This window comes from Anabas testudineus, chromosome 24 (genome assembly GCF_900324465.2).
Source record: "Anabas testudineus chromosome 24, fAnaTes1.2, whole genome shotgun sequence".
In the NCBI taxonomy this organism is placed as follows: domain Eukaryota; kingdom Metazoa; phylum Chordata; class Actinopteri; order Anabantiformes; family Anabantidae; genus Anabas; species Anabas testudineus.
In genome coordinates, this window is record NC_046632.1 from 11252279 (window position 1) to 11264582 (window position 12304).

The following is a 12304-nucleotide window of genomic DNA, read 5'->3' on the forward strand; positions in this document are numbered from 1 at the left end:
CACGCACGCACACACGGAACAGCCTTTAAGCTTGCTCAGCATATGCTTACATTTACCACCATCATTTCATCCACTCGGTTTCCTTTTCATTCCTCTGTCCTCCACCTTCCTCCAGTGCTGGATACACTATAGCCCCTCCGGGTATTATCACTGGGAGTGGTAATACAAATGTGTTTCTTGAGTGAACTGATGTGGTTCAAATTAGGTTTCTTTTTCATTTATTTATATATTTCTTTCATTTTGTTTTGTGGAATAGAGACTTCTTTGGTTTTCCATACACTCCATCGTAGGTTATCTTTATTGCTTTCTGCCTCTATCTTTAGCTGTTAGTTTGTCATAAATTAATACACGTCATATCAATAATTAGTTAAACATGTTCATAGTTTAATTTTTACTCTAACTATGCTCATAAGATCCTTGCCTGCCACTGTGGAAAATGACCAATTATTTCTTGTGGTGCGATTGTCTGCACTGAACAGCTATTACATAATAAAGTCATATTTATTTTATTATGAAAACATATTGCCTTACATATCGGATTGATAAAATCTGGACTGTTAGATTCTCCAGTTTGTTGCCTTTGTGGTTTACACTGTATACTGTATATTTTCTTTTTCACACACTCCAGACTGGATTCGACATTGCAGTGGCCAGCGAGATCATGGCCATCTTGGCTCTGGCAGACAGCCTGTTAGACATGAAAAACAGACTGGCACGTATGGTGGTGGGGACGAGTCGCTCTGGACAGCCTGTCACCGCAGAGGACCTGGTGTGTTAATGTGTTCACTGAGGGAGTGTGGCAGTTTTAATCAAGTTTAGAGATGCCACAGAATCCTGATTGGCCTTGCTTAGTGTTGACCATGTTTTCTGCATTAAGCTTAGAAATTCCCCTTGTTCCAAACCAGCTCCTCCTTTTAAAACAGCACTTTCTATTTATCACTTACAGCAGAAACACATTTGGCCATTCTTTATGAGTATGAGTAGTTGCTTTTATTAGAGCAGTTATTATTTTATCTGACAACATGATAATCTGTTCCTATTTTCAACCAACACTCTCATCTTTCTTTTTTCTCTGTATCAGGGTGTGAGTGGAGCGCTGGCTGTGCTAATGAAAGATGCCATCAAGCCCACTTTGATGCAGACTCTGGAGGTGAGGCACGCACATAACCTTACTCAAAGTCTGCACTCAACCACTGTACAGCCTAGTAACCACTGCGTTATCTGAAGTTCGCTTTGTATTACAAAGTTTACTCACCTCCAATTCCTCCTGTAGGCCGTACTACAGAAGGACATCGTCCACGCCTCTTAAGGCAGGATCCCACCCAAACAGTGAGCGTTTTTGTGTGGCTCCGCAGATAATCACAGCTAGCTGCTGGTTAGCGTCCATGTTTGGTTTGACACAAGAACATGCGAGAATGTCCGTCAGCTTGTTACCATCCAGGAAACAGATTAAGCTAGTTAACTAGTGGTAGCTAACTGTTTTCATGATTCGTTTGCCAGAAAAATTGACCCCTTCACAACTTTGGCTCTGGTGAAAACAATTCTTACATGTGCATTAACAAACATACATAGATGTGATTAACGTCAGGCTATCCCTTTACGGGGGGGATGCATTAAACATTCCAGGTGATGAATGGAGAATGAGTGGAGATTGAAGGTTACTGTCTTAACAAACAACAGTCCACATGTCTCTTCTGACAGAAGCTGAGTTAAAGGAAGGATCAAAATATGTCAATATAGGCTTTAGCAAATGTGATTGTCATTTTGTGAAGAGGGGGTCATTTTATTGTCATATTAATTAATAATGAAATGATGAAATTTTATCTAAATCTTTTAGGATTTTTCCCCTATGGTCTGTAAAGACTTACAGCATAGTCTGGCAGGTTAAAGTTCACAATTTGCAAAGTATACAATGTTAGCAGTCACATCTCTGATAACAGCGCTATGTTTCTAGTTTTTGTTTCTTTGTTCTTTGTTGGTTTTGAACATAAAGCTTGATTACATAGTTATTTGGTGGGGAAAATAAACATTGACTGTCCCAGATTGGGTGTAGAGGGGGTGGAGTGTTGCATTCAGCAGAGATTTGGTTACTTTCTGTTTTTTTGGAGGAAGCATTGCGGTCCTGTTGTGTGAAACTGTTTCCTGTGTGTGTTTCCTGTGATTCTGGTCAGGGAACTGGTATTTGGACCAACCGGGCCTCAGAGCTCCATGAGAACTTTCCACTGAGGACAACCACCTTTGCCCTTTGTGCCCTCTTGGCTTGTGATTGTGTGTCTGTTGAATGCAGATGGACACATGAGAATAGAGTTGGCATATGGAAGCTGGGGGGGGGGGGCATAGCACAAGAGAAAAAACCATAGATTTGGAACCCAGTCCCTGTGTATATGTCTCTAAAGCAGACTTCAGTCATGTGCATTTTTCAAACATCCTGCCTGTTTGTAGTTGACTGAATGTCATATATCTTTTCTGGAAATAGGCAGTAGATCATAGTCTGTAGAGTCCCAGCTGTGACCCCAGGTTTTCAAGTATAGTAGAGTCTGTGCATTCAGAAAATCTGGGAAAAACATATTAGCACGTTGCTATGGTAGGACAATAAAAAAGGAAATAGTGACATGATCCCAGTCTTCCTGTTTTTTTAATTTCCCTCTCTAGTCTTCACATCCTTCTTGTTCACCAATTGAAGAGGGGATACACTGGATTTAATTTATTTATTTTACTTTCATCATCCTGTTGTGGCTTATTTATATCCTGGATTGCATTCCCTCATGTATGTGAAGAGTGAAACGTGTGAACAGGGTCAAGTTAAATTTCAGAAATTGCTAGCACACATGGAAATCTATGTGTGACGCCTGTTAACTTTCCATTGAATACAAAACAGCACATGTTATTGAACGAATAAAAAGGATGTGTTTTTGTTACCATTGTGCCCCCTTTCAGCCTTTTTCCTTTTGCTTGGTGCTTGCGTGCTTTCCATGTGCTCACCTTTCTCTCCATGTAGTTATATTCTGCTGTGATCCATGCTACTATTTACACAGACAAATAGACTAATGGCAGCATTTGTCAGAGCCTTGTTAAATGGTTGATTTACTCCTCTTAAGGGAGGCTGTTTATGCAGGCAGAGGAAGAGGTATGCAAACAAAAGCTTAGAAAATCATGCTAGGCCTTCCCATCCTTCCCTCTTCCTTCCTGTCAAGGAATTCACACTCAGCAACAATGGGTCCGTGGACTTTGACCAGTTTTCTTACTAACCAAAATTTTCAGACTGTAATGAATTAAGTGCAATAACTGTAATATTTAACAACAGATATTTGTCAACTCTTTCTTAATTGCCTCGCTTTGTGTAAACTGAATGCACCCTCTAGAATGTCTTTGAATAATTCAGAGCCAAAGTTGCTGCACTTTTCAGATGAATCTGCGAGTGTGGTTCTGTTACAGAAATCTCAGAAGAGTTCGCCATACCCCTGACTATGAACTGTTCTCTGACACCTACTGAATTTGTTTACTTACATGTATTGCGTTTTGCACTGTAACCCTGTTATGTTTATGTTCACGGTTGTGAGTTTAGTCACTTTTAGTTTGTGCGTGTCCCCAATATTTAGGAGTAAACTAAATCAGCAGGGAAGGAAGTCTGGCCCACACTCGGGCTGGCAAGGCTTTTGAACACCTCTTAACTTGTGCCACTGTTTTGACAAACAAAGTGGTAGCCAAAGTGCCTCCACACTTAAGTATTTATCCTCAATGTTTGACTGAAAGATGTTGAATTTAGTATTGAAAGAACTGGTTAGTGCTTATTTAAACTTGGTCCATCGAGTTGCTGTGGGTTATACTGATTCTTCATCTTCTCTATTTGTGTGCCCCCTCTCATTGTTGCAGGGTACACCAGTGTTTGTCCACGCTGGGCCTTTTGCCAACATCGCCCATGGCAACTCCTCTGTGCTGGCAGACAAGCTGGCTTTGAAGTTGGTTGGACGGGACGGCTTTGTGGGTAAGGGCACGCAGACTGTGCATACAGATCACACACATAAGCTAAGGTACTGTAGATGCACAAGGACAAAACACTTTGGATCACAGAAAACAAGATGTGAACTGTAGAGAGTGGGACTCCAGATGTGGAGGCTTCAGTTTTATTAGTTAAGCAGATTAAACTATAACTTACATTTTACTCCAATAATGAACTTCAACTTGCTCCCCTGCTGTTGCGACCTTTGGCCTACAGTCATATTAGTTTTGGTTCTGGGTCTATTTTACATGTCTCAAGCTGACTTGTGTGCAGCTCGGGTGTCCTGCTCCTGCGTAACTTTCTAGGAAATTGATGCAACAATTGTGTTTTAAAAAAAAAAAAAAGCACAGAAGAGAGGAAGGAAGCAGATTGGAAATCTTAAGAGTCTTTGGAATGCTTTAGAGTAAAACAGCCTAATCCCTTCACTGTCAAAATATATGTGTATTTCCATTTTTAGCTGTCACTCTATCCATCCACTTTCTTTGTGTCTTCATTTACTTTGGCTGCAGAAATATGTTTGGAATGCATGCGCGTGTGTGTTGCTGAGTTTACAAGACTTATCAGGTGCATTAATTTTACATACAAATATCCTCAATGCTTATATTTATCTCTATGTGAGACAGTTTATTTGGTCTGAGGGCAGTAAGACGTGTGAGGTGAAGGGCAACTATTTGGACACTCACAACATTTACACAAGTTACCGTCTGTGAGCGGAGTTAATGTGCAGGCAGCGTGGGCAGAGAGTTGGGTTTCACAACATTGGAGCACAGAAACAGGGAGGTTTGTATGTGTTTTACACTTTCACCCCTCCACCCCACTTGTTTTCCTTCTGTCCATCTTGTTCCCTCCCTTCCCTCTCTCTGTGTTTGTTACCTGACTCTCAGGTATGCCAGGAACTTAGCCTCCCTCCTTTTCCTTCCCCCGGCAGCTGGAATGTATGAGTTTTGGCTGGCATTACTAAAATAATAACTGAATAGTGAGTTAAGAAAATTAATGTTTTTGCACACATTGGATTGTTTGCATAGTCTGTTTTACAACCTTTGTTTTGTCTTTCTTTCTTGTTTGGAACTCTGGTGTTTCTATAAAGCTGTTTTAAGGCATATTTTTATAAAACTTATGGAACAAAGGAACAAATTACTATGTAATGTGAAGGGGGTCACTGCTCGCAAGCCCACAAAGAATTATGACCAGACCTTGAATTTCTCCTTAGCTGCATATATCGACTATCAAATTCACCCTTTAGAATTTACATCTTGTAACAGTGCTGTTTTGGTTCGCTCTCACTGCAGCTGGCAGCTTTTCCAGCAGAAATACTCTAAAACCTGCTCAGAACTAAACAGCACATGGACAAAGATGTCAAATATTTGGTGAACACAGTGAACAACAGTTTACAAGAACCAGAATATTTTTTTTGCAAAAGTAAAAAGCGAGAAAATTGATATCAATATCTCAAAATGACAAAAAAACAAAACATTAATAAACACAATTTGTGTTTGACAAAAACAGAAATGAGCCACAATGTTAAAGTAATGTAAGATTCAGTTTAATTATCTATGAAAGTTCTTCCCATGTGGCAAAGGAAGCACATGAACTCTTTATGAACTCACCGTGGGTTGAGTACGAACACATTCAGGGCCATGCTTCATCATTCACAATATTATTGTGAGTTTTTTCAAGGCACTTTGGAATCTGGACTTAAAGTGGAGAAATGCTGCTTCTGGAGGGGGTTTCTGGGGGATGAATTCCTTATGCCAGATGTGAGGAATTCCTGTATCATTAAGAGTCTGGAGGGCTAACTTACTGTAAGATTTCCCACACCACAAAGCCTCCCTAAACTAGAGCAACAAATCATTTAGGCTTTTAGAGAAGTGTTCCCTAAGGAATTATGATACATTCAACATGTAAAACATTTTCAACACTGCAAGATTTTAGCAAAAAATGTGAAAAACCACACGTGTTGTGTTGGCGTCTCAGTTTGCGCTTGTTGGTAAATTAGAACCACCATTACACAAATGAGTGTATTATTGGCCCTGCAGATATATTGGAAATACAGCCTTCACATAGGTATGACAGAACAAATTCAGTCGTACTGAAATAATTAGTAGATTAGTAGCTATTTCAGTGAGAGAAGATTAATAAACATAATTTTTTGGTCTCATGGTTTTGTTTTCCACAGTTCCAGGTTTCAAGCTAGCTCTAAGATGAGACTCAATCCACCCAGAGTTTTCTCTGTGTCAAAATAACGGATACGTGAAAGGTATCTCTCGTGTCATTCTTGTGCTCATAGGTTTTAACCCTTTCTGATGGGTTAGAGACCCTCGCTCAAAAACCTTTAAAAGAGAGTATCTGCACCACTGCCGGTGTTGTTGGATCGGTGTCACAGGAGGTTATGACAGCACAACACCACATTAAAATAAGATATGGAGCATATCCCTCTTAAAAATATTTTAAAAAGGTTACACCCTGTAGCTTTAAAGCCCAAGAGAAAATGCATAAAAGTTCCTTTTAAACAATAGTATTTGCTACTTTAGATATCATTTATTGAATATCTTTGGTTCTCGACTGGTTAATTATAATAGGATCTGATTAACAGAAAATGAATCATAAAAAATTGTTGTAATTCCACTCAGAAGCACAGCGTATCTTTTTCTCTAACAGGAAGTAAATGGTCATACCGACCTCACGTAGTTTCCATATGTTTTGTTGAAGTTGGTATTGGCAAGGGTGCTGATATCAGTGCTTTGATAGTAACACCATGCAGCTGTCTCCCTGATCTCGCTGACAACAACACTGACCTTTTCTGATCCTCTTGCTCTCTGAACAGTTCAAGGTTGTCACACAGAACAGGAAGCTTGCAAGTGTTTCCTCATGACATCCTCTATGGCCACTCTCCTGCTCAGTGGAAAGTGACAATAGAAAACCTATCCTATTAACTTTTGTTACAGCCATATTGTCTTAGCTGTTTTTTTCTCTATATTGTCTTAGCTGTTTTTTTTCTCTATGAATATATTTAATAGTATTTTATTGTTTAGTATTCAGAGCCAAAGCTGTAGTGTGGTGCTAATGAGAAACACTGCACTCTGTCAGGGGTCTGTGGGCAAACAGTCTAGTTACATTCTTGTGCTCATCCCTCAGGCTTTTTTATTGCTCTTGACTCAGAGAGGACTGCTAAGCTGGAGGTGATGCTGCCAAAGCCACAATTTCTTCTTAATGTCAATATATTCACAAAAACAGTTAAGTCTTAGGAATAAGGTTGTGCTTTTTTCTTGTTCAGTATGACTGTTTTGTTATTTGCCTCAGATTTGTTTCACCTTTTATAAATAATTAAGCTCCTTATCTCTTTACCTATTTTTTTTTTTCTTCTATTGCACCTCTCTTCTCTTTCCCCTACCTTCCTTGAAGTCTTTTCAGCCTTGCTCATCAAATAAATCATACTTTCAATAGTAACGCTGAGAACCAAACCAAACAGAATGATACAGTTGTTCATGGAAGTCTTTGTTTTTTTGCTAAACCCTCAGAGAAATGTGATCTATCAAGTGTCAGCCAGAAACCCTTTCAGCTAAAGGAATTACTTTTTTTTTTGCCAAAGGCCACATACATTTAACGTTATCCAGTAACCAAACAATCAGTGTTTTCTATTCTTTTGTTCTTCATTAAGTTTCTTGGTCAATTTATTTTTAGAAGACATTATAGATTTTCTGTCCTACGTGAACTGATGCAAATCATTGCTGGAGCCGTGACAGCTTAACTGTGTGCTATAAAAATGTGCATTTATTCTATAGATAAAATCTGTGCACAATTCTTGCAGTCACAAGTACATAAAACATCATTATTTATCACATTCATTTAAGCTGTTTCCTGACATGACATGTTTCCTGGTTATATTTCATTATCCCTTTAATTAAATTAAATGTTAATAAGGTTAGCCATTGGTAAATGTGTTCTACATAGAAGCTACAGCCCATGCACAAAACTTGCACGGTTTCAACAATTTACAGTTTTCCAGTATATATTGATGTTTTTTAACCTGCCACCGAGTTGGAACAGCAACTGGTTTTAGTGGGCTAATACTTTAAAGCTAATGTATCTTTATTAGAATAATAAAATATTGATACTAAACTGACTGTTAAAACTAACCAGCCTCTCAATCCACATTAATAACAGCAAAAATGATACATTTGTATTTTAGTTCACAACTATTTATGGTTCAGCTGCTATTAATGGACCATGAGTTGGCAACACAGAGTCATATGGACAGAGTAGTAATTCAAGAAAATCAAAACATTTTTCTTATGACTGACAGAACCTCACGCTGTACCTAATAGCACTTGAAGGTTGGTTGCAAATAGTTCATAAAGTTTAATATTCAAACAATAAATTTATGGCAATAAATACTGACTGGCAGGCAGAAACAGAGAAAGGAAACAGCCTGTCATGGTACATTTATTCGGTTTACATTTTAAATTCATATGTGTCCCATGGTTGCTTCTGGCTAACACCAGAGTTCCTGTAGAAGCAGACTTGTAAGTCTGCCTTTCTTGGTGGTGTACATGCAGTTATTTTGTTCTTCATTCCTACCAGACTAAACAGACAGGAGTTAGGGGGAAAATACACCAAAGGTTGTGAAAACCTTGCTAAAAACCTATGGTGTAAAATCAACCATTCCTTTAAAATTCTAGCTTTAGCCCACCAGCTAGTGTTTAAGTACAATGCTGCTAAACGTGCACCCCACACACACACACACACACACACACACACACACACACACACACACACACATTCCCAGTAACAGGAAGCCTTATCTTAACAAGGCCGTCATTCCAGGTGGACTATTTGCTTTGTTTGGAGCCTGTTCAAGAGGCCTGTGTGCTGGGACGCCCATATCGGAGGCCCTAATTCTCTTTGAGGAGCCCCTACAGTGATCCCATTACAGACAGATGCACAGTGAAACTCACTACTTAATCTCATGATTCTTTAAAGATGTCTGACTGAGTTCACGTGTACCATTACCATTTAATAGCTTACTGTATAGAAAAATCATCTGTGAAGTAATATAGGCTTGTCACAGGTCAAGAAATTATCACGTAGGGTGCAATAACTTCAGGGTTTTTAATTTTTTACAAACAATATATATATATTGTATAATATATATATATATTAAACAAAAACATGACAATAGAAACACGTTTTTTTTTTTTAATTATAACCAAATTCAAACTGGAAAGTACCGGGTGTCAGTCAAGCTCATCGGCTCCTAAAGAAAACAAACTAATGTTTTAGGCAGTAAAGTGTGACAAAAAGTGACAAAAGTGTGGCTTCACGTTAGAAACAAAAACTAACTTATTAGCGTCATCTCTAGCTGAATATCAAATCTGATGTTCTAAATAAGCATGGAATCAATGTGATACACTGTCCAGTTTGATGTCTTGTGGTTTCCAAGCTGGTGGTAGCACTTCACAGGCACCTCCAGGTGACCCAGGGACATTTAGCTGCAACACACTGATTTTTTTTTTTTTTTAGGCAAGAAAGGCAAAGCTGACCAAAGATAAAACTGAGGACTGTCACAGAGCAGTAAGGGATAGGCAAGGCAATGCTGTATGTATTTTCTGCACCTTGTATAGACACTGTCTATTTCTTCACAGTGACAGAAGCTGGTTTTGGTGCAGACATTGGGATGGAGAAGTTCTTCAACATCAAATGTCGAGCTTCAGGTTTGAGGCCCAGTGTGGTGGTGCTGGTTGCAACTGTCCGAGCACTAAAGATGCATGGAGGTGGCCCAAATGTAAGTTAACCAACATGGTTTTTCTCCCTGTAAGATGGCTTGAAAACATCATATTGTGGACATACCCACACATTTTCTCTGGAATTAGTGTCTTACAACATCTTAACCTAGCATGTCTCACTATTGTGTATGCAGTCAGAATCACCCTGCACTGTGACATACAAATTTAATTGTACATTTAAAGAGCCACATCTCAATAAATATTGATTGAACAATGTTTATAGTCACAGATGACAAAATGAGATGGCAAAACAACATTTTGATAGCGTTGGCAAAACATCCAGTTTGATTTTAAAACCTGCAAATGTATTTGCATTTTTCCATGGGGAAAATCACTACTTCAATTTCCCACAATTAAAACAATTATGGAAATCTTCTTTCAACAACAATATATAATTTAATTTCCATGTTCATACAGATGGACTGTGGTTCATTAGAATTTCTTGGTATTTGTTGGTCTGCATCCATTTTACTAAAATTAATGACACAAATTAATTGCAGATTTTGATGGCTTTCATACGGAAACATTAAAATGAGGCAAGACAAGAAACAAAACAAGAAATCAGTTCCTAATGTCAAATAAATGAGTCCAAAAAAGCAAAACAAGCATAAAAATAAAAGATACATTGCTGAATTAAAAACAAGACTGAACTGTAATTATATATTCTATGTGTTTTCAGGTGTCTGCAGGTGCTCCTCTCCCTAAAGAGTACATTGATGAGGTATGAGTTATATAGTAATGCACGCTTATATGGGTGGACACAAGGACAAACATAAACAAAAGGACACATTAAATAAAAGCTGTGCAAAAATATGAATTTAAGGAAAACATGGCAAACCGGTAAACACTTGGGTTGTGACATAATCAGGTTTAGGTAATTAGCTGAACCTGGTTTTATTTTAGTTGTATAGGGCTTGGTGTTTTCTGGAAACTTAGGTCTATTTACACTAACTGGCCAATTCAAGGGTAACATAAAATAAAAAACCCTGCTCCCGTTAACATTCAGCTTTTTAGTGGTATGTCTTTGCGTTGTGTTTGTGAGTTCAGTAACAGCCATGCACAAGATGGGATGTTGCTTATTTAATCCTGTGCACTAGGTTTGTCCCTCAGGTTAAACTTAATATTAAAGTGTGATGCATTGTCATTGTCTGATGTATAGGTGGTTTCAGATTGTGCTTAATCTATCTGCCTCAGGTCTCAATAGCATTTATTTCTCCACCTGTATGCATAGATACAACGCCCACCAACAGGGTTAAGAGAACTTATTTGATTAACAGCACAAACGCAACCTTTACATGTGGTTTCTGGGTATGTGGGTCTTAGCAGATTGAGGTGGGATTCTTTTAGAGTGTGGGAGTACTTCCATATCTGGCTATAATCACCAGGCTCAGGCAGGTTCAGCTGAGTAAATAATGAAGCAGTATAAGTTAATTATGAAGCCTGTAACTAGAACCAGAAGTACTGAGGAAAACAGAGCCAGGGAAATGAATTTATGGGCTCTGTATGGCCTTACCGCTCTGAGCCAGCGGCAATGCACACAAACACACACACAAACACATAAACACACACACACTAAGTGCAAGATTGTATTACTGTGGTGAAAGTAGGAGTAGCTCCTGTTAATGTACTGCACTCGTAGTAGCTGGAGATCTGCATGTAGTAGTATACAATTTGAGAAAGATAAATAAAAAACTGTGGAAGCCACCACACATATTACTATGATTCAAACAATATACTGAGCACAATAAAGACAAAAAACTTTAAACATTCTTCTTTTCTGGCTAAAATAGTTAGACGCATGTAAATGTATCCATCAGATCACCTCAGCTGTGTTTCTACATTATATGTAACAAGAGACACCCAAAAGAAGGAATAACCACCTGAAAAGTCCGTTGCATGTCCCAAGTTTATGCTCTTCTATATCCACATTTTAATGAAGGAAAGGGTTTTTAAACACCCTCTATAATTTGTCCTTCTGACAGGACTGATGGAAGTGATTACTTTGTGAAATAAACGTACCATTTTTGATGTCATTGTGAGAGTTGTTGTATGGTGTTTACATTAGTTCACTTCTGGTGTATTGTCTATAAAGAATGTCAGGTGTAAACGGCCTCGACTCAGTGTTAATGCGATGCAGCAAGCACTAGACCGCTTGTTTTGTCTTTGTACTAACAATATACCACATCTAAGAAAATGTAAAACTAGTTGTTGCTAACAAAGGCACAAGGTGGATGCTGTGAATTCTATTTAGCTGCTGTTCTGTTAGACAACTCCAGCTAAATGGGTCAATAGGAAATGAAGCCATTTAAACTTAGATTTCACTGGAATTACAGGTTTCCTGTCATACCCTTCAAATTGCTTCTCTCCACTATGTGTATAGTTCTCCAGCATTTTACCTGCTCTGTTGATAATGTAAGAAATCTCATGTTGCTTTTGTTTAAGAAACATGTTTTTGAGTATGTTTGTTTTTTATTATTAGTTCAATTCAGTTACAATAATACTCTTTTGGAATTTTTATTTG

At 38.3% G+C, this 12304-nt stretch overlaps 1 protein-coding gene across 2 annotated transcripts in view; it reads left to right on the top strand.

The window, feature by feature from the left end:
- mthfd1l (methylenetetrahydrofolate dehydrogenase (NADP+ dependent) 1 like) overlaps window positions 1-12304 on the top strand; it is a 28779-nt gene that overhangs the window by 10273 nt on the left and 6202 nt on the right. For both annotated transcript variants that reach the window (XM_026341932.1, XM_026341934.1), the window contains exons 18-22: window positions 629-769; window positions 1082-1150; window positions 3874-3985; window positions 9643-9782; window positions 10463-10504. In XM_026341932.1, coding sequence (XP_026197717.1) covers window positions 629-769; window positions 1082-1150; window positions 3874-3985; window positions 9643-9782; window positions 10463-10504 — 504 coding nt within the window. The remainder of the gene's footprint in view (window positions 1-628; window positions 770-1081; window positions 1151-3873; window positions 3986-9642; window positions 9783-10462; window positions 10505-12304) is intronic.